Source organism: Schistocerca gregaria, chromosome 11 (assembly GCF_023897955.1).
Source record: "Schistocerca gregaria isolate iqSchGreg1 chromosome 11, iqSchGreg1.2, whole genome shotgun sequence".
Classification (NCBI taxonomy): domain Eukaryota; kingdom Metazoa; phylum Arthropoda; class Insecta; order Orthoptera; family Acrididae; genus Schistocerca; species Schistocerca gregaria.
Genome location: NC_064930.1, coordinates 92087961 through 92109102, shown reverse-complemented (window position 1 = coordinate 92109102; position 21142 = coordinate 92087961). Strand labels below are relative to the sequence as shown.

Below are 21142 nucleotides of genomic sequence, written 5' to 3'. Positions count from 1 at the left end.
TCACATTTCTAGTATGCTTTGTCACACTGAGAAACTGTTAACATGCAACCATGTTTGAAGTTAAATATCCAGTCAAGAACCAAGAGAACTTATTTAGACAGTATTTACGAGTGCATTGTTATAGTGAACAGACGTCACAGTGTTATTGTGTGTGTACTTTCTTGCTTGTTAGTTGCACGATTACGTAACGACTATAAGGCTTACATACTTAGAACATTTACCAGTACTGCTAATGAGATTTTAATGCAACATTTTGGTTTACTTGAAAACACATTCTTTATTTGAAGTTCATTCGGTGAGATTAAAGATGACTTAGCATTTGGCTTCTATAATAGCTACACGATTATATCACGACGCTACTAATATGTTACACTATTTACATTGTTGCTTTTGCGGTGTATCTGTTTTATATCTGCACAGTTTTTCTGTATTATTCTGGAAAGTAAAACATGTTTTAGTAGTAACTTTTGTGGTATAGCTACAATGAGACAGCCTTTATCGTAGCACAACAATACGTTACATTATAGTACTTTCTTGATCACGGTAAGGTACGTAATAACTACGATATCTATACGGAAAGCATTTCACCTTCGTTTATGATGAGGTAAGTACATTGACTTCAGCAGAACTTTCCTTACAGAGGACGATAACTACGACAGTTCCACAGAATTATCTTACAGCAAAACGCACATTTAGCACTACAGGGCTCGCATTTGAGTGATTAATTTGGTACTTAAGCCATTTATTTATCAATATTGTTGAATTAAAAAGAAAGTTTTTTGTGATACATTTCATTCCATTGTTGTAATCGGTAACACCTGAGGGTATAATTACATTAATCCTCAGGGGGGTACACGCTTACTTTGTGTACCATGTGTTTGGCAAGTACAAGGAGCCCTAGCTAATATGGTATTTGCTTATACAACTCTACACATCGGTACCATATTTATCTAACACATAAATTACACAGCTATCTGATCATTTAACTGAGAGAAACAAACATTTATTATACCACATCAGTGACAGATGTTTACGTAATTACACAGTTGGATAACTTCACACTTACGAAATTGTATTCTTTTCTGTACTTTGTGAACTGTTCATATTTTTCCAGAACCATTGTGATACTATGAGAGCTTTGAATGACGTATTTGGTATGGGATCATGATTTTTAAAGTACGTTTGAGGCAGATGACACTTGACATGAGCAGAGAATTTTTTTTTTTTTTAGGTTTTGAAATTATTGGAGGAAGCTACGACGATTTTGAGATTTGACTGAGGTGTTATGATGTTATTAATACGATAACTATGTGTATTATGCTGTTGTGGTATGTTTATGATCAATAAGCTGATGCTATATGAGTTATTTGATTATGCTATGTATCTGTTATGATGAAATATTGAAGAAGTGTCGACGAATAAGGTAAGGAATAAAGATTAGTGGTTAGGGACTCTGGTTTGTGAAAAAGGATGTCGGAAACCGAGAATCGTACTTTAAGAGTTATGAAATGTATGTGAATGCGTGAATGTATTACAATGCCGACGAAAATTTTTTGGACACTGTTATATCAATAGGATTTGGTTTCTACAGATGTGTAACGCAAATTCTTGAACTATGAAATATTTTTTATATGAGACTGCCACTGTAGCGGAAACTGGTGTCGTAAATATTTCGACAAGACAGTTAAGTGTCCACCTGCACGTAATGCGTCGTGGGCACCCAGCTGCGCGACAACCACCTGACAAAAGAAAGCCATTAGTGTGTGCCTGTCAGAGGCACAGGTGGAAAAAAAAGGAGGCCGTTATCCTCGCTATTGACATTCCTTTGTAGAAAGCATCGCAAAAACGACACACTCATTACTTGGAAAGATACTTTCTTATATCTGCACACCTGATAGTGACAAGCGTCTTTCTACGAGAATTGAGAGAATTTCTACTAACTTATGAAATGCCACATCACTATTGAATGATATTTTTATGCTTTTTACATAAATGCTTATTTCATTTGATATCTGTTTTCCAGCTGTGTTGCAGCATTGGTTTTATAAAATAAAAGTAAATGCATCTGCTAATGTGAAAACTTTCTGTCAACAGATCTGTTAAATAATAATTTTATGATCCACATTCTTAAAAAAAAAGAGCACTTGGAAAGTAAAGAATAATAAAAAGTGACTAGTAACAGGAACTGCATACATAATTTTCTTTTCAAGTACTTGGTAATTTATTTCATAGAATAAGTTGTGGTCCACCACTTTAATTATATAGACATTAAAATGTGAATATACATTTCCCTTATCTGCATTGTTGTCTTTAGTGTACTATTTTTTCTGCTTGTTGGTTTGTCATGTTTAGGTATAAGTTATTACATTTATTGCTGCTTGCTTTGCTTACTTGCATTTTTTTGTCATTGTTGTTTGTGTTAATTGTTTTGTGCTGCTGCATTGCGTCGTCCCTTAGTTAAGCATCTGAGCTCAGTAATTTAAGTTAGCTTAAGAGGGGGTAGCCTATATAAGGGAATGAGTTGTGATGAATTTGAAGAAATGCACTGAGAGGTTATACGAGAAAAGTACAGAAAGCAGGTATAGATAGGACTTTTTGGAAATAATGAAGAACAAAGGGAGATCTCCGAGAAGTAAAGAAAGTTTTGTTTGCAAAATACTGTAGTAAAACAAACCCTGTCCTTTCCTTGTGTTATCCCACTATGTGTTTGTGTACCATTTGTCGACCCACCGATACCATTATTTCTACAAGGACTGCAGTGGGTCTGCACCTCTGGTGGCCCACCAATACCGTAACTTTACCAGGACTACAATGGGTCTACTCTGTGACGACTTACCTACCAATATTCTTGAAAACTTCGACTGATTCTGCTGTGGGTTTGCTCTGTTGTGGCCCATTACCTGTCTGCATGTCAAGAGTCAGCACTGTCTTTCCGTTGGAAGGACAACACTACTTCTTCAAAGAATGCATGGAAATCCACTACTTCCGTGTGCATTTTCTTTTACTACTCAGACTTTGAGAAAAACATTGCAATTTTTCTTTGATGAATGATCAGGACTGTCTTTATGGACTGTGAGAAAATTTTAGCTTTTGACCAACATTGTATCGATAAGTGTGTGCATTTCATTTCTTTGTCATTGTATTTATGAAAAAAATTTTCAAATCTGTATTGGCCACTGCCCAAAACAATTTGTAACTTTTTTTGTGGGGAGCTTGAGGGCTATGTAAGTAGGCTGTTTAGGTTTTTTTATTAGTAACGCGACATAGCGCTCTGTAAGAAAATCACTGGCTGTGCTGTGTGCAGTCTGTGGCTGGTTTGCATTGTTGTCTGCCATTGTAGTGTTGGGCAGCTGGATGTTAACAGCGCGTAGCGTTGGGCAGTTGGAGGTGAGCCGCCAGCAGTGGTGGACGTGGGGAGGGAGATGGCGGAGTTTTGAAATTTGTAAGAATTGGTGTCATGAACTGATATATATATTATGACTATAAAGGTAAATACATTGTTTGTTCTCTATTAAAATCTTTCATTTGCTAACTATGCCTTCAGTAGTTTGAATCTTTTATCTAGCTGGCAGTAGTGGCGCTCGCTGTATTGCAGTAGCTTGAGTAACGAAGATTTTTGTGAGGTAAGTGATTTGTGAAACGTATAGTTATGTTAGTCAGGGCCATTCTTTCGTAGGGATTTTTGGAAGTCAGATTGCGTTGCGCTAAAAATATTGTGAGTCAGTTTAAGCACAGTCTTGTATAATTTTTCGAAGGGGACGTTTCAAAGCTTACCTCAATATTAAAATCCTCCATACTGATATTCCTCAATCTTCACGTTTCTCGTCTCTCCTCTTTGAATCTTCCTGGCCTGCAGTTGCAGGTAAGACACTGATTTGTTAGCTTTCTCGATAGTGTAAAATGCTTTTCTTGTAAACACATCAAGATCTATACCAACAGTCAACTTCCATTCTGCAACTATTTCCATCTTGACTTATAACTGCATAATAGACACCCTTGTTGAGCACTTCAAGTCCACAAAATGTCCTTTTTGAGCATCTAATCCAAATTAAATTATTGAGGCTTTCATTTGCATTTTCTCTCTTTCCATGAAGACACTTGACCAATAAAGAAGGTTTTGCAACAAACCTCAATGTGGGTTTAAATGCATTAATAACATGTTCTGGCAATGAGTGTTTATGTGAATACGTCTCATTTCTGTTGTTTAACGCCGGCCGGAGTGGCCGAGCGGTTCTAGGCGCTACATTCTGGAGCCACGCGACCGCTACGGTCGCATGTTCGAATCTTGCATTGGGCATTGATGTGTGTGATGTCCTTACCTCAGTTAGGTTTAAGTAGTTCTAAGTTCTAGGGGACTGATGACCCAGTCCCATAGTGCTTAGAGCCATTTGAACTATTTTTTTGTTGTTTAACAATCGTCTTTTGGACACAGATTGTGCATTGGTGCTTGATCAGTGGATAAACTGAGAGCTTATGTTCTTCATTTCTAGCTGCTTTGGTGAACCGATTTCCTTGAAACCTCCGTTTCCTAAACACAAGTTTTCCACCACCCACTATTCATAAATCTAGACTTCCACATAAAGGTTTGCGAATTCAACTTTCCACCTACTAATATGTGTTAGTATTGTCAAAACGTAAATGAACCACGTACAAGCCAGTTTTCAGGCAAATAAATGGATGTCAGCCAAAGATATCGAATTAGAATATCTTTCACACTGACAAAAATTCCGCTGAAGCAACCAGTTTCCCAATGGTCGGTAGAGGTGGGAGTGGCCAGCAGTGCAGATTTAATCAGTTTAACAGTATATAGGCATTTCTAAAGCTGCTATCATGATAAAATTTGCACACAACATAGATTAAACTGTGTAGATCAAGACAATGATATTTTTGAAAAATCGAATTTTTGGACCAAAATCAATTACATCTCCCCTTAAAAGTCTCCTATTTGCTTGTACAAAAAGCCCCAGAAGGAACAGAGACTTCTTTTCGTTAGTGTCTTTCTACAGTTACTTGCTCAGAATATCAAAATGGAGATCTATCACAATACTAAGAGTGTCAGAAGGTACTGTATTCATAATTTACTCAACACACAGTCCTGATCTAAAGTTATTTAAGAAAACAATGATATTTTATGCCTGAAGTCTGTATCACTGTGTCCTTAACCGGTAATCCAACATGTTTCTCTGCTGGAACTGATATCCACAGGGGATCAACTAACTGCTATCACAGTCTGGAATGACTTTCTAGAAACGTTACATCAAGGTGGCGGGCATAGCTAGATGGCAACTTCTGACGTAGTCCAATATCACAAGACCCAACATTGTGTAGAGTAGTGGCATAGTTACAACCCCCACCCACAATGCATAAAATTAAATTTCGTGAGGGATAAAAACAGAGGAGTCTGCGTTTGGCTCACAATACTAAATTATTTAAAAAACGTCGCTCTTATTCGTACTGCTTCATAAAAATATAATAGTTATTACAAAGGTTACCATTAACTAACTTTTACTTTCAAATAATAGCATTAACGAATGACACAATTTGGTGAAGATAGAGTTCGTCTAAATGGATGTATGAGCTTCATCTTCCACACATAATCCTCGTGCTGTACAGAATAGTTTGTGCTTTTCGCCATGGACCTACGATAAAGAAATCGAGACATATAAATCACGTATGGTTAAATATCTCATAAAATTTCTTGCAGTAGACCAGAAATTTCTTCATTACTCACTTCATAACAATAAACGAAATAAATTAAGCTTCATCTCAGTACTTTCTATGTAGTGGCTACTATTCTGTTATAGGGTGTGTATAGCATTTTATTATTATTATTATTATTATTATTACTTTTAGCGTCTAGTCAAACAAAAAGCATTGACAAGTTGAAATCGTACGGTTTCTAACAGTTCAGAAGTAAGGATTCCATCAATCATGTGAATTACAAACAATAAGTATAGTGGGCGGTTTTTAGCTTGATTCATTTTCAGTAAGGCTGCAGTGTGAGGGTGAAGCAACTGTCACGAGAGAGAGAAGTGGTGTAGAGGAAACATATTTTCTAACAAGTGTATACCGTCAGTGTAGACTGTTAGTTAACTTTCGTTTTTGAGGACCAGTAAATGCAATGAGAAAGGCTACATCATTCTGTGGAAAATGGTTGCTAAAAAAAACAAGTACAAATTGTGTCATTGACTCATTAGTCGGAATTTTAATAAAGCATCTACAGAAGCTGCGTATAATTATATTATAACAAATAAGCCCTCGGTCACAAACATTAAGTCAAAATTGACCTGGTTTCGACGCTACTATGAGCGTCGTCTTCAGAATTAGACTAACTGTACTAAAACATTTTGTATATAGTACATTAATAAAATTAAAGTTTCTACTGACTCGAAAAGATGCAGTTCTTACAAATCACATATTAAAAAAGATCTAAGCAGGAAAGGCGACGTCATGAACACTTGTGAGATGGCGTTCCGCTAAGGGCTGCCCGTACTGTGGACAAGGGTTGCAACAAGACTGAGGTGCCCACTTTAGAAAGTGCGGGCAAGTAAACATGGTGTTGCTATGAGCGCCAAATGTTTCATGATTTGGAAAACAAAAATTACCAAAGAAAATATTCTTCTTTTTAAAGTTTAGTTAAGCACTAAAGATGATGATCTGGTGTGTGTGTATGTGTTTGCGAGTCCAAGCTAGTATATGGTTGCACTCTGGGAAAAATGGTCTCATAAAGGTTGGAAGCTATTACATGAGCGATGCAAGGATGCAGGGGGCTGGTCGTTAATTCTTCCTGTTACAAGATCTACATAAAAATCAGCGTGATTACTCTGCTATTCACAACAAAATGCCTCGCAGAAGGTTCAATGAACCACCTTCATGCTGTCTCTCTACTGTTCCACTCTCGAAAGGCGCGCAGGAAAAACGAGCACCTACATTTTTTTGTGCGAGCCCTTATTTCTCGCATTTTTTGGGGACGATCATTTCTCCCTATGTAGGTGGGCGCCAACAGAATGTTTTCGCAATCAGAGGACGTATCAGGGGACCCATATCACTCCAACAGCGTACTCCCCACACCATTACAGAGCCTTCACCAGGCTGACCAGTCTCCTGCTGACATGCAGTATCCACAGATTGACGAGGTTGTTTCCTTACTCGCACTACCCCGTCCACTCGATACAATTTGAAACGAGACTCACCCGACTAGGCAATATGTTTCCAGTCATCAACAGTCCAACGTCAGTGTTAAGAGGCCCAGGCGGGGCGTAAAGATTTGTGTCATGTAGCCATAAAGGGTACACGAGTGGGCTTTCGGCTCCGAAAGCCGATATCGATGATGTTTCCTTGACTGGTTTGGAGCCTGATTCTTGATGATCGCCCAGAATTAAAATATATAGCAATTTGCGGAAGCCTTGCACTTCTGTCACTTTCAACGAAATGGTTTACGGGAAAATCCCCGCTTCATCGCTACTTCGGAGATGCTGTGTGCCGGCCGCGGTGGTCTCGCGGTTCTAGGCGCTCAGTCCGGAACCGCACGACTGCTACGGTCGCAGGTTCGAATCCTGCCTCGGGCATGGATCTGTGTGATGTCCTTAGGTTTGTTAGGTTTAAGTAGCTCTAAGTTCTAGGGGACTGATGACCTCAGATGTTAAGTCCCATAGTGCTCAGAGCCATTTGAACCATTTAGATGCTGTGTCCTGTCGCTCCTCCGCTGACAATAACACCACGTTCAAACTGATTTACGTCTTGATAACCTGCCATTGTAGCAGCAGTAACCGATCTAATAACTGTGCCAGACACTTGTTGCCTTTTCAGACGTCGCCGACCGCATCGCCGTGTTCTACCTGTTTATATGTAATTGATTACGCAGGTCTATACCAGTTTCTTTGGTACTCCAGTACGTTCTTTGCGTATTGCCCGGTGGCTTTTCCTTTCACACACTTGTAACAACGCGGAAAACTTACCAGGCTTCTTCTCATATGTCTTCCTGCGAACTCACACGTACTCCTTTAAAAGTACTGTTCACAGAAAATCGTCTTCTTTTCATATTTATCGTTTGATATACACAGACCAACGCAGTACTTTTATTTCAGCCACGTTAATTACTTAACGCTCGATTTTCGAGTTATACCGAGTACTGGGCATGTTATTCAAGCCGCTCAAAACAAAGGAAGTATTTCTGTTTAAATTCTGTGTAGTCAAATATTTTGGTTATTGAATTTATTTTCCTTCTCTGTCTGGTGCACACACGAAGAAATCAGAACACTTTCCAACGTCTCATCAGGCCACATGCAGCATTTGTGAAGCATGGATTCGCCGAAGTTTAATACTCAGACTTTGCTGGTTCAAATGGCTCTGAGCACTATGGGACTTAACATCTTAGGTCATCAGTCCCCTAGAACGTAGGACTACTTGGACCTAACTAACCTAAGGACATCACACACATCCATGCCCGAAGCACGATTCGAGCCTGCGACCGTAGCTGTCGCGCAGTTCCAGACTGAAGCGCCTAGAACCGCTCGGCCTCTTCGGCCGGCGCTTTGCTGGTGGTCTCTGAAAATGCGAGACGCATCGGGAACAGCAAACCTTTCAACTTGAACGGCATATCTGCTGGGACCATTGGGATGCGTCGTAGTAGTATATCATCTCCTGCCATGCTCCCATTTAACATTGTGGCTTCAATGATATTATCATGTTTTTTTGCAGAAAACGTGGTACCTCTGCAAAATCGTAGTTTCTTTATGCTTCGAAGAGGAATGACAGCCAAGCAAATTTTCAGATTTAAACCGTGCAGGAAAAGGCCTGGCAAATCAATGAATTCAGGAACTTGATTGAATTTTCAAGAACTTCATTCTGATTCATTGCAGTATCAATACATAGAAATACCGTCGCTTCGCCTGATACTTTGTGTTAAACGGAGAAGTTGATGGTACTGACATCGATGAATAGGTATGTTTATGGATCCATAGTTCATGAACGAACTAGTTGAAATGAACTATTCTGTTAGAAGTGTCCTTTCTCTTACTAACATGTAGTTCGTTTACTTCTGCCTTCCCCTAAATATTGGAAATTAGAATCCGCGAGAACGAATTTCCCCTCCCTCGATACTGAGTACAGTCGACTCCCACGAACAAAGTGTCCATAGTCCTGACATCCTAATGGTGGACTGTGCGGACGGCATCTGACTGGAAAACTGAAACCATTCCGTCAGTTTGTAATCTCACCCCTTCTCTCTCTTTCCATTTATTATCCACATTAAGATAAGTTTTTTTATCAGGATTTGAGACGCGCTTAGTTTACAATAATCTTTCTAGTATACTTAGCGTGCCATGTTGAGTTGGCTCCAGTTCTTCTTGTCTAGGGGTCTGATTCTTGAAGATATAAATGTCAGATCAGGTCCTCGCGGTTGGTCTAAACCAAATCAATTTGAATATTGTTGTTGTAAAAATTTTTGTACGTAGATGTATTTTCTCACATTTTAGTATATCATACAGTATTTTGATTTTTTACCTTAACAAAGCCGAAATTAAATCGTTCGCACAAAAATACCTCCCGTTACATCATAAGCATGCTTACGACTCTTACTCTGCGGAAATAACAATATTCCAAAAGTTTTACCACTTTTCTTAACAAAGGAATCCCTTGTAGTTTTATTTACATTATTAATTTGGATTATTATTTCATAAATGAATCCAGAAACAAATACAGTAAGCAGTACAGGGTTACGTAATTAACTATAGAAATTTTAAGTGGTGATGGTGGTTGTTGGGATGTTTAAGGGGGACTAAACAGCTAAGGTCATCAGTCCCCCAGTCAAAGTGTGTCAATAATTAGCAATTTGCAGTGTTCGCAAAAAAATTATTTTAACTATATATCCAGAGTTTGTACTTGTCGGTTATAACATCGAAACTAAAATATCTTATTAAAACAGCTTCTTTTCGTAAATTTTAGCTCGAAATATAACATACCGTGTATGAAATTATGTGAATGTTTTCAGAAAATCAACTGAGATAATACTGAGCTGTCCTAAATTCGGAAAATAACACTGGCATCGACAAATACTATACAGGAAAAGGAATGCTAGAGGAGGACACGGTTAGAAGTTCTGTTACTTAAGTTCAGGCCACATTTCCGAACTGTGCCATGTGCGTAGGATAGTTCACCTCAGTCTACAGTACCTGTATCTAAACATTTCTTTCCTGTGTTAAGACTTAATTTTAACGAAATATTTAAAAAGAGCCATGCTCAACGTCAATAACACCCACATCGAGCATAAACTGACGAGGGTTATTGGAAACACTGAACACTGCAGATATAGACATAGCCATCCTTCTGGAGGTCTAGAGCCTTTCGAATACGGCACACGCATCACCCACACATCTGGCACTGGTAGTTCATGGCGCTCTTCTCTGTGATGGCTCAGTTGCCAAGGACATCACTTTTAGCCTTGACAGCAGCAGCATTGCGTACACTCCTCATGGCACAAAAACCATAAACATCTACACACCCTCTGGATTGGGCCATCATGAAGAATGGTGTGCTTCTTTCAGGATGCCTTCATGCCCCTCTTGATGGGCGTCGCATGACTTCATTTTCGGTGGTGATTTTAACTCCATCCAGGTGCCTTAGGGCCAACTGCCACACTATGCTCAATGTGTGGCCCCCTCAACCATTGTAATCAGCCTTCGATTCATTGGCGCGTGTCAATATGTACATGTCGATAGGGAGAGTTTCACACACCATATTAGCCACTCCTCCAGTCACATAGACCGTTATCTATCTCTCATGCTCCAATGTTTGGGGCAAACAAGTCACTTAACCATGACTCATTGGCTTTTCCAGTCATGCGGCCTGTATAGGTACTGTCACCTTTCAATGCAAGATGGTAAGGCATGGGGGAGGCCCCTAGAAATTGAATGTGTCTTTCCCACATTGTCTTGAATGCCAACAGCTCATGGGGGCCTTGTGGACATCAAATGGTTCAACCAGACCCCACTTCCCCCTCCAATGGCTCAGGTAGTGTATACCTTGCTGCAATCGCAACTTCACTGAATATAACTGAGAAAACCCACCGCCTCTTTTGATGGAGGGAAGTGCGGACCCCTACATTCATTTCAGATGTTCAGTCCACCTGATATATGACTGTTAGTTGGAAGTTAAGTATGATATTCGTGTCTCCACCAGAAACATCTGGTGGCATCGCCATTATATACCACATGTGGAGGACAATGATAGCCATCGAAGCGAGGCGAGTGATGTTAAGCCTTAGGTCCACCAGATGTTGTTGTTCATCTCATGTATCACTCCTGACGTCATCACAGCACAAACGTTTCTCTTCCCAGGCATGGACTATTTTCTGTGGACTAAAGTCCACTCAGTAACTTGAATTCGTGGACACACTGTCCACTACCTGTCTGGTGGTGGTGACAAATCATCTCTCAATTTCCGGCAATACCTTAACGACTAACATTGTGCACTTGTGAACAACTCTAAGTACCAACGATATTAATCGAAATTTCTGCAGAGCACTTCCTGCAACAATCCTCGTAGATGGATCACCCATGCTACAAGCATCTGACATACTTTTCTTTCCTACATTGTACAGAATCGATTCCCTCATCAGTTATTTATACACACTTTAAAGGGATAAGAATCCGTGATCTGCAGACACATCTCCACTACCCAGATTTTCTCCCAGTGATGTTCAAGATGAAGCCCAGTCTTTGTGAGGATGTGTTGGTGCGACTGAGATGGCTTTAAAAAAAGGGTTGGTAGATGTTAATGATGTCTTACTGACTGGGGCCTACTCATGAAGTGGTGGAGATTTTTTGTTTCTTTTTTTTGGGGGGGGGGGGGATGCTTATTAAGTTTAGTGTAAGAGTGGCGATCGCATTAGCTTCTTGTCCTGTGCAGGCCTAGGTATAGTAAATAAATGTGGTCAGTGCAGCGTACCTGACATTTTCTCCATCCAGCGATTGGGTGTTGTGTTGACTTCACCATCAGTTCGCACCCATTGACACACAGTCGCCAAAGTGGCTTCAGCTGAAATGCCTTGCAACAAGTGGCTGGACTCTGCACCAGTGGGGATTCTGGCCTGGTCACATGTATCATTTTATTCAGTTTTGTAGGCAATGAAATTATTAAAGTTTACTTTCAAATTATTAATTTGTAGGTTTTTATTAGTGCTCTTGTTTCTTGGCCTCTTTACATAAATATTAATCATGTAGCTTATTTGAAATGGTTGATCCAACTAATTCAATAAGAAGAAATATCTCTGAAGGAGTATTTGAGTACAATATCTCTAACGATTTTTTTAATTCTATGGGATATTTCGAAAAAATTGAGGATCATTTTCTATGTGATTGCTGTGACTTTGTGGAAATACATTGGCAATGTGATACAGTGTGTGGATTAATCGGTTGTTATTCTCCCATTCCAAATATAAAACGACTGTGCAGCAAAACGTTCAACTAATGCATCATGTTGCAGTCGCCCATTCATATTCATCTCCAAAGTCAATTTTGAATATGTGGCCGTAACACTGATAGTTGAGAACTCCTTTCATTTCATCAGTGGCTGCTGAATATGGTAACATTTAGAAATGTCTCACTAAACGTCTCGTCTCGCCCACCTCTTACAGAACTGTCATTTAGCTGATTGACTGTTGCACAATTAACATCCACTTCAGCAATGAGAGTATGACTTGAAAACTTATGTACTAGTGACTTAGGTTTTCTCTATAACGTTTTGGTTGCATCTGGAGTAGGTCTAAGAGGTTGATACAAGGACCAGATTCGAAATTAATGCCTACCTTTCATACTGAGTCTTGCTCAGTCTCGCATGCTGTTTCAGTTTTTGTTTCAGTTGGTATGATTTTTCTGTGAACTACGACAAATTGCATACCATCTCCATGTATATTTTTGAAATTTTTTATCAGCGTCTCACAGTTGTGAATTCCACGTTTTCACCCGCTTTCTGTACCCAATATTATGTGAGCTGGGGGAGCTTCAAACCCTGGCACGTTGTTATCTGTGCTTTGGAACTTGATCTGTTGAAATGTAGTACTGTCGCCTGTGTGGAACACTTCTGTGGAACTCATACTGACACTTTCAGGTCTATCGTTATCTGGACTGGATAAGAGTAGTCTAATCTAAAAACCGTTGTTTACACTCCGTGTCCGGTCAGCAACCTGAGCACCTGACCCATTTAGGACGTCCCTATAGTACTCAACCCAATGATGTAGAGACAAAAAATTCCAGCCTGCTTTGTCACAGAAGCTTCCATTCTATTCAGAACGAATAGTTCACGAACAGTTTGGCACTGCAGCAAATTGAGAGTCTCACTGAAATTTGGTGAGCTTTCTCAAGATTCTCCACCAGTTGAATGATCCAAGTGTGGCCGCAGAGCACAGTCAGCAGCCTGTAGCACCCTTCTCCCTCAGTGGCTGACTGAATGGCCTCTTTAGCATGCTGAATAAGGCTCCTAGCCATACAAACTGAGTGCAGTTAGTGTTCCCACCAATCTCTTTTTGCCATTTCCCTAAGGGATACCTTGACTCGCCGTCCATTTGAACTTCCTGCTGTTTATAGATCCTGCCCTTTTGCGTTTGCCTCTTCTTGACACAGCACATACCATGTTTGTCAACAGCTGAAGTGAGTCTCCGTGACTCAGTTCAGTGGAAGACAGCACCTCAGACTCATAGGGGTTGCGAAGTAACTCAAAACGCTTGATACGGGTAAGTCTTCAGGTCCAGATTGTATACCGATTAGGTTCCTTTCACACTGCGCTGATACAATAGCTCCCTACTTGACAATCATATACAACCGCTCGCTCACCGATAGATCTGTACCTACAGATGGGAAAATTGCGCAGGTCGCACCAGTGTTTAAGAAGGGTAGTAGGAGTAATCCATCTAACTACAGACCTATATCATTGACGTTGGTTTGCAGTAGGGTTTTGGAGCATATACTGTATACAAACATTATGAATCTATTGATACATAATCAGCATGGTTTTAGAAAATATCGTTTTTATGCAACACAGCTAGCTCTTTATTCGCACGAAGTAATGGCCGCTATCGACAGGCGATCTCAAGTTGATTACGTATTTCTAGATTTTCGGATAGCTTTTGACACCGTTCCTCACAAGTGACTTCTAATCAAGCTACCGGCCTATGAGGTATAGGCTTAGATGTACATCTGTATTCATGATTTCCAGTCAGGAAGGTCGCAGTTCGTAGTAATAGACGGCATCGAGGTAAACTTAAGTGACATCTGGTGTTCCCCAGGGAAGCGTCCTGGGACCTCTGCTGTTCCTGATCTATATAAATGACCTGGGTGACAATCTGAGAAGTTCTCTTAGGTTGATCGCAGATGATGCTGTAATTTACCGCCTAGTAAGGTCATCCGAAGACCAGTATCAGTTGCAAAGCGATTTAGACAAGATTGCTGTATGGTGTGTCTGGTGGCAGTTGACGCTAAATAACGAAAAGTGTGAGGAGATGCACATGAGTTCCAAAAGAAATCCGTTGGAATTAGATTACTCGATAAATAGTACAATTCTCAAGGCTGTCAATTCAACTAAGTACCTGGGTGTTAAAATTACCAACAACTTCAGTTGGAAAGACCACATAGATCATATTGTGGGGAAGGCGAGCCAAAGGTTGCGTTTCATTGGCAGGACTCTTAGAAAATGCAACATGTCCACTAAAAAGATAGCTTACACAACACTCGTTCGTCCTCTGTTAGAAAATTGCTGCACAGTGTGGGATCCTTACCAGGTGGGATTGACGGAGGACATCGAAAGGGTGCAAAAAAGGGCAGCTCGTTTTGTATTATCACGTAATAGGGGAGAGAGTGTGGCAGATATGATACGCGAGTTGGGATGGAAGTCATTAAAGCAAAGACGTTTTTCGTCGCGGTGAGATCTATTTACGAAATTTCAGTCACCGACTTTCTCTTCCGAATGCGAAAATATTTTGTTGAGCCCAACGTACATAATTTGGAATGATCATCATAATAAAATAAGAGAAATCAGAGCTCGAACAGAAAGGTTTAGGTGTTCGTTCTTCCCGCACGCTGTTCGGGAGTGGAATGGTAGAGAGATAGTATGATTGTGGTTCGATGAACTCTCTGCCAAGCACGTAATTGTGAATTGCAGAGTGATCATGTAGATGCAGATGTAGATGTACCACCTGCTGAGTCCTCCCTGGTCCCTGCCTCCCCTGTACAGGGGGCCTGGTCCTGCCACTGACAGGGTGAGTGGTGACAGGTCATGTACTGCCTGTACAAGCTGCTGACAGCCAAGTGGATCAGCGGGGGCAGGTCACGTACTCCGTGTAGAAGCTACAGCGGGAGGCGATAGCAACTCAGGTGTCTGTGTCGTATCTGATACGTGACTGCTGGTAACTCTCCAGAAAACCCCATGAAGAGCAGCTTCGAGGCGATTGATCTTAACTTGTGGACGTCAGATAACTCTCCCCACATTCGAGGACGGTGTTTGCAGTGGGGCTACAGTGTGGCTGGTGTAATGTTTTGCAGAACAGTAAACAAGTGTCATTGAAGCAAGCCTGCAGGTTCATATTCATGTTCTGGACCAGTTAACCTTCAAGAATAGCTACTTATCATTAAGATATGAAGCAGTCCGTCGCAAATCGATGTTTCCTTTATAGCCGCAGTAGCACCTTCTATAAACGTTACTAATCTCGTGAAATTTTTAGAGGATGTAGTCGAAAACAAAATGAAAATTATTGTTAGTTTACGGTAAATGCAGACAATCGAACACGAAATGTTGCTTACCACAAGCGCTGCACAAACACAGATTTTCTACGACATACGTTATACACAACACTAGTAACATACGAAAATTTACGTTGATTCACTTTGATACACAATGAAATACGGCATAAACGTTTCTTTGAATGAGGTGGCTATACCGAAATTTTTATCGAGGAAAAACGTTGATCGTACCTGATGGTATAGCACATAATACCTTTCTCGTGATACACAAGGTACCAAAATACGGAATATATTGCAACACAAGCACGGATTTTGATAAAGTTGACAACAAAAGAAATGTTTAAAATTGATGTGAAGTTTTAGGACGTGACTCTTAGAGCAGAAAGTATCAATCATATCTGATTTTACTTGGACACGAAGGTAATAGAGGAAGTCGGTCTGTACACTAAATTATGAGTAAATAGCCATGGGAACTGCCGGATTCTCCATTTAGCTCGTTTCGTGTCCCATTTTGCACTTGCGTGTCAACGATGAACTCTGCAACATCAGTATGTCTCTCAAAAAAAAAAAAAAAAAAGTTATGTTGTGGAACATAACACAGCTAAAGGTGTGTTGGTAAACCTTTGCGAAAATTCTACCGATACGTTACAGAGACAGATTACTTTTATCACTCTAAGGGTCTATGGAATATACAAGGTGATTTTTGTTCTACCATGTACAAACTCTAATGGTTGATCAATGAGGGGATAAGGAACAAATATAGCCTAATGATGTACAGAAATGCATGGGGTCCCAATGCCTATTTGTTACAGAAGTTGCAATGTAATACTGTGCAGCTTCAGTTACAGTATGCATGATATCCTCCTAGAGGGTGATACTGTTTCTCGCACATCATGACCTAGGTTGTAGGAAATCATGAAGGACGTACCAGAAATGATCAGACACTGGAGTTGGAAGAAAATGTAATTAACACTGTGGAAGGCGACCGCCATCTCAGTAGCAGGCAGTGGACTGGCCTGTACAGGGCAAGCCAGACGACTGTGTGGAACATTCTCTATGACGATTGTTACTACCGTTATCATATAGAGCGTATGAAGGGCTTACTAGCGACAGACTTTCCACATAGGGAACAGTTCAGTCACTGATTTGTCCACCAGGCAACCACGATTCCAGGATCTGTGTTATCCATCCAGTTCACAGATGACGCCACCTTTACATGGAGTGGTATCTTCAACTATCATAACAGGCATCTGTGGAATGGTAGGCAGAACGCCTACGGTTTGGTGACAGCGAATCATCAGCAGTGGTGCAGCCGGAATGTGTGGGCTGGGATTATTGGCGTTCGTATTTTGGGACCAGTCTTCCTCCCATGTCGCCTAACTGGCGGCAACTGTTGGCATTTATTGCGGGCGTCTTGCTGGAAGAAGTGCTATTGATGATTGTAATGATTATGTGACTGTTACATGATGGGTCTCCAGCCCACTTAGCCGTTAACGTCCGGATGCATCTGAATCGCGTCCTCCCTGGTTAATGGATTGGGGAAGGTGGTTCAGTTGCACGGCCTGCTCCTTCGCCGCATCTCAACCCGTGCGATTTCTGGTTATTGGGCCACCTCATAAGTATCGTGTACGCAGAGCCCATTGCAGATGTGGAGACAATGGATCAGAGTATTCATCCTGCCTATGAGGGTGTTCGAATGCAGCCTCGCCGAAGTGAACGTGTGAGACAGAGCACCCTACGCCGCGTATACACGCATGCATTGAGGCACATGGAAAGCATTTTCAGTACATACTGTAATTGTCGCTGCTTGGTTTAGCGAGTATTAGACTGCAGTCTTCGTAACAGTGTATGACTGAATAAATGGTCTCTAGTGAGGAAATCATTTCCGGAAGTAAGTTCGTTAGACCTTTCTTATTCCGTACCCTGTCATCGATCAATCCCTAGAGTTTGTACACGGTGGTAAAAATCACCCTGTATACGCAACATGATGACGAAATGGCATTCCAACTGGAGCTCTCTTCAATACCAAAGGCAATGATACGCTGATACCCAACCATGTTGCGCAGCTCCCTCGCAGTATTCTTACGACTGCCCTGTGACCCGAAGCAGTTACCCCAACAAGTTCGCGCCTGTGTGTACCACGGGAGGGTCTCGCCCATCTCTGCCAGTTATGCTCCTTGCATAGCAATAACGTCTGACGTACGTAATGCCTATCATGCAGGAGCAACGAACTGTACTGAATACAAATTTGTGTGACCCTTGGACGAGAGAGATTTCTGAACAAATGACATTTCTGAACAAATGAAGTATATGTATTTTATATCTTCTCTTGCTGTTCTAAAAGTAGAACCTCGGTATATTCAAGTAGGCTACTACTCTAGTGTGTTTGAATACGACAAGCAGGCAAGAGGTGGCGCAGGCAGCTGAAGGGAAGCGCCGGCGAGGACGTCTCAAACCAGATATAAGACTACTGTGTTTAAATAAATTAGCACCAAAAGAACCACTTGGGCCGTGAGTAATGGATGAAACACTTATCTGAGTTGTCGGCTGTTAACCTATTCTTCTGTATATGATTCCGGAAAATAAATTCGTAAAAATCTCAGTGCGAAACTTAAACATTTACTTCATTACTTCACAAAAAATTGCTGTCCATTATCGTACCCATCCTCATAGGAATCGAAAAAATATAATTTTTACCTGTAACTAAAACTGGGCGACTGTAGCCACTACATATGACCACCGCCACAAAAATGCGGATGAACCAACTAGCGTTTCTGCAGAACATCACGGAAGGTCGCAGGTGTCGGGCCAAGTAAAAACTTTTCCCTCAAAATAACTTCGCCGAACTTGCAGTCTGCTGAAGAACCTGAAATTTTACAAACAAGTGTAATCACAAAATACAATTTTTTGCAACTACCTGTATAGTAAATAAAGAAGCGTAAATTAATCATAATTACTCCATTTCACGAGACGTATGCCACTCCATTGTTCCGAATGTACAGGATGATTCACGAAGGTATGCAAATGTTTTAATTTGTTATTTGACAAGTGAAACTAAAGAAAAAAGTTCGTGTAAACACAGGTCGACAGATGTTTAGTTACGGAGCTACGACTAATAAAAGATTTTGCTTGAAACTTACCGACTTCACTAACACGAAGCCATCGCAAAATTGTACGAGGTTACAGTAAAGCACGATTTCCATTTATTTTGTTGTTATTCATCTGGTGAAACTAATAAAAGATGCTGCAGATGTGTATCTGCAGTAGCAATTTCGTAAAATTTTTAATTTACTTGGCCCATTTTTTTTTTTTTTTTTTTTTTTTTAATTCCAGACGACGGCACAAAGTTTTCAACAGAAGTTTTAGAGAAGTTAATTTTGGAATAATGATAGTAATAATGTATGAATGTGTCAGAAAATCATCTTCTATTAATACCACTGCACACGTGAATTCATGTTACAGTGGATAAAACAAACCTCAGTGTTAAGGAAGTTCTACAGTGGGCGTACAGTTTCACAATACATTCACAATAAATATTGAAACACGTGTCCAGCGAGATCAATGAGTATAGCTACACATGTATGAACAGATTTTGTTGCTCGTTTTAGTTTCACAAGGTTGTTCTTAATTTTGCCGATTACATTCGTAAGCCTGAGCAAGTAATGCCTCACGTGTACTGACTTTGTCCTCATAAACTATGTCTTCCACCCACCTCCATATAAAAAAAAAAATGCATTGGTGTTAAACCGGGCGATCTGGGTGGGCACAGAGGTGTAGCATCTCGACCAATCCATTTATGGCGAAAATGTTCGTTTAAATGTGTAGCGACGGGTTGACGAAAATGGAGGCGCGCCGTCATGTTGAAAACTCATTTGCAATCGCGTAGCAAGTGGAACATCTTCGAGCAAGCAGGGCTTTTCTTCTTGAAGGAATTGTAACTACGTCTCGGCAGTTAGACGTTTTGGGAAAATGTTTTATTAGATTCACCAGATCAATGACAACAAAGAAAATGGAAATCATTCTTTACTTAAACCTCGTACAGTTTTTCGATGGTTTCGTATTAGTGAAGATGCTAAATTTCAGGCAAAATCCTTTATTAGCCATAACTCCGTAACCAAACATTTGAGGACCGATGATTATATGGACTTTTTCTTTAGTTTTTCTCTTAGAAATATTAAATACCTTCGAGAACCACCAGTATACTGGCTGATCATCTGCACTGTTTAAGACAAACACTTCTGAAAGCATTTAACACATCGTTATGATGTTTGCACCTGATTATTTGCGAGAAACTGCTGTATGAGCATCGTATAGTCCCTTGCAATACTCATATTAATTGTAGGAGTCGGGGATCAACTTTGCTTTTTCAAATGAGGAAAAAAAAATGGCTCTTAGCACTATGGGACTTAACATCGATGGTCATAAGTCCCCTAGAACTTAGAACTACTTAAACCTAAGTAACCGAAAGAAAGCACCCAGCCATCACGAGGCAGAGAAAATCCCCAACCCCACCGGGAATCGAACCTGGGAACCCGGGCGTGGGAAGCGAGAGCGCTACCACACGACCACGAGATGTGGGCTTTTCAAATGGAACCATAGTGTATGTCAATACGTGGTGATGTGGTATGCAGAGAGAGAAAGGAGGGCGGGGCTGTGTCTCGCCTATAGCAGTTTCGTTCGCCGGCTAAACTAGCCTCGGGCGGCTAAGGACACGCCAGCGTGGGCTTCCGAGTGTGGTGCTGGCGGGAACTTTGCTCTAAGAAAATGTGTCATCCGATTTCAAATTTATCGTGACTGTTATGTTATTTGACATATGTGTGGAAGGAGCAGGCCCGAGTTTTACACGGTTTCAGCTAGTCAGCAGCAGTGTGCACCCATTTCAGTTCCAGTAAAAATGGCGCCGGGACACCAGAACACGCTTTGTGTTCCAAGTTCTGCGCACTGTGGGTGAGTAATAATCGTTCAGCGCGACTTTTGTGTGGAACATCCTACAGCACAGATCGTTAGACAATGGGATGAACAATTCCAAGAAACAGTTTGTGTAGGAATTGTAGTAGGAAATGAGGCACTTAAAGTAGTAAAGGAGTTTTGCTATTTGGGGAGCAAAATAACTGATGATGGTCGAAGTAGAGAGGATAAAAAATGTAGACTGGCAATGGCAAGGAAAGCGTATCTGAAGAAGAGAAATTTGTTTACACCGAGTATAGATTTAAGTTTCAGGCAGTCGTTTCTGAAAGTATTTGTATGGAATGTAGTCATGTATGAAAGTGAAACATGGACGACAAATAGTTTTTACAAGCAGAGAATAGAAGCTTTCGAAATGTGGTGCTACAGAAGAATGCTGAAGATTAGATGGGTAGATCACATAACTAATGAGGAAGTGTTGAATAGGGTTGGGGAGAAGAGAAGTT

General features: G+C 40.6%; 1 protein-coding gene across 1 annotated transcript in view; it reads right to left on the bottom strand.

The window, feature by feature from the left end:
• The window catches only part of LOC126295040 (E3 ubiquitin-protein ligase MIB1-like), a 62674-nt gene that overhangs the window by 33930 nt on the left and 7602 nt on the right, over positions 1-21142 (bottom strand). The window contains exon 2 of the mRNA XM_049987290.1: positions 18429-18597. Coding sequence (XP_049843247.1) covers positions 18429-18516 — 88 coding nt within the window. The 5' untranslated portion in view covers positions 18517-18597. The remainder of the gene's footprint in view (positions 1-18428; positions 18598-21142) is intronic.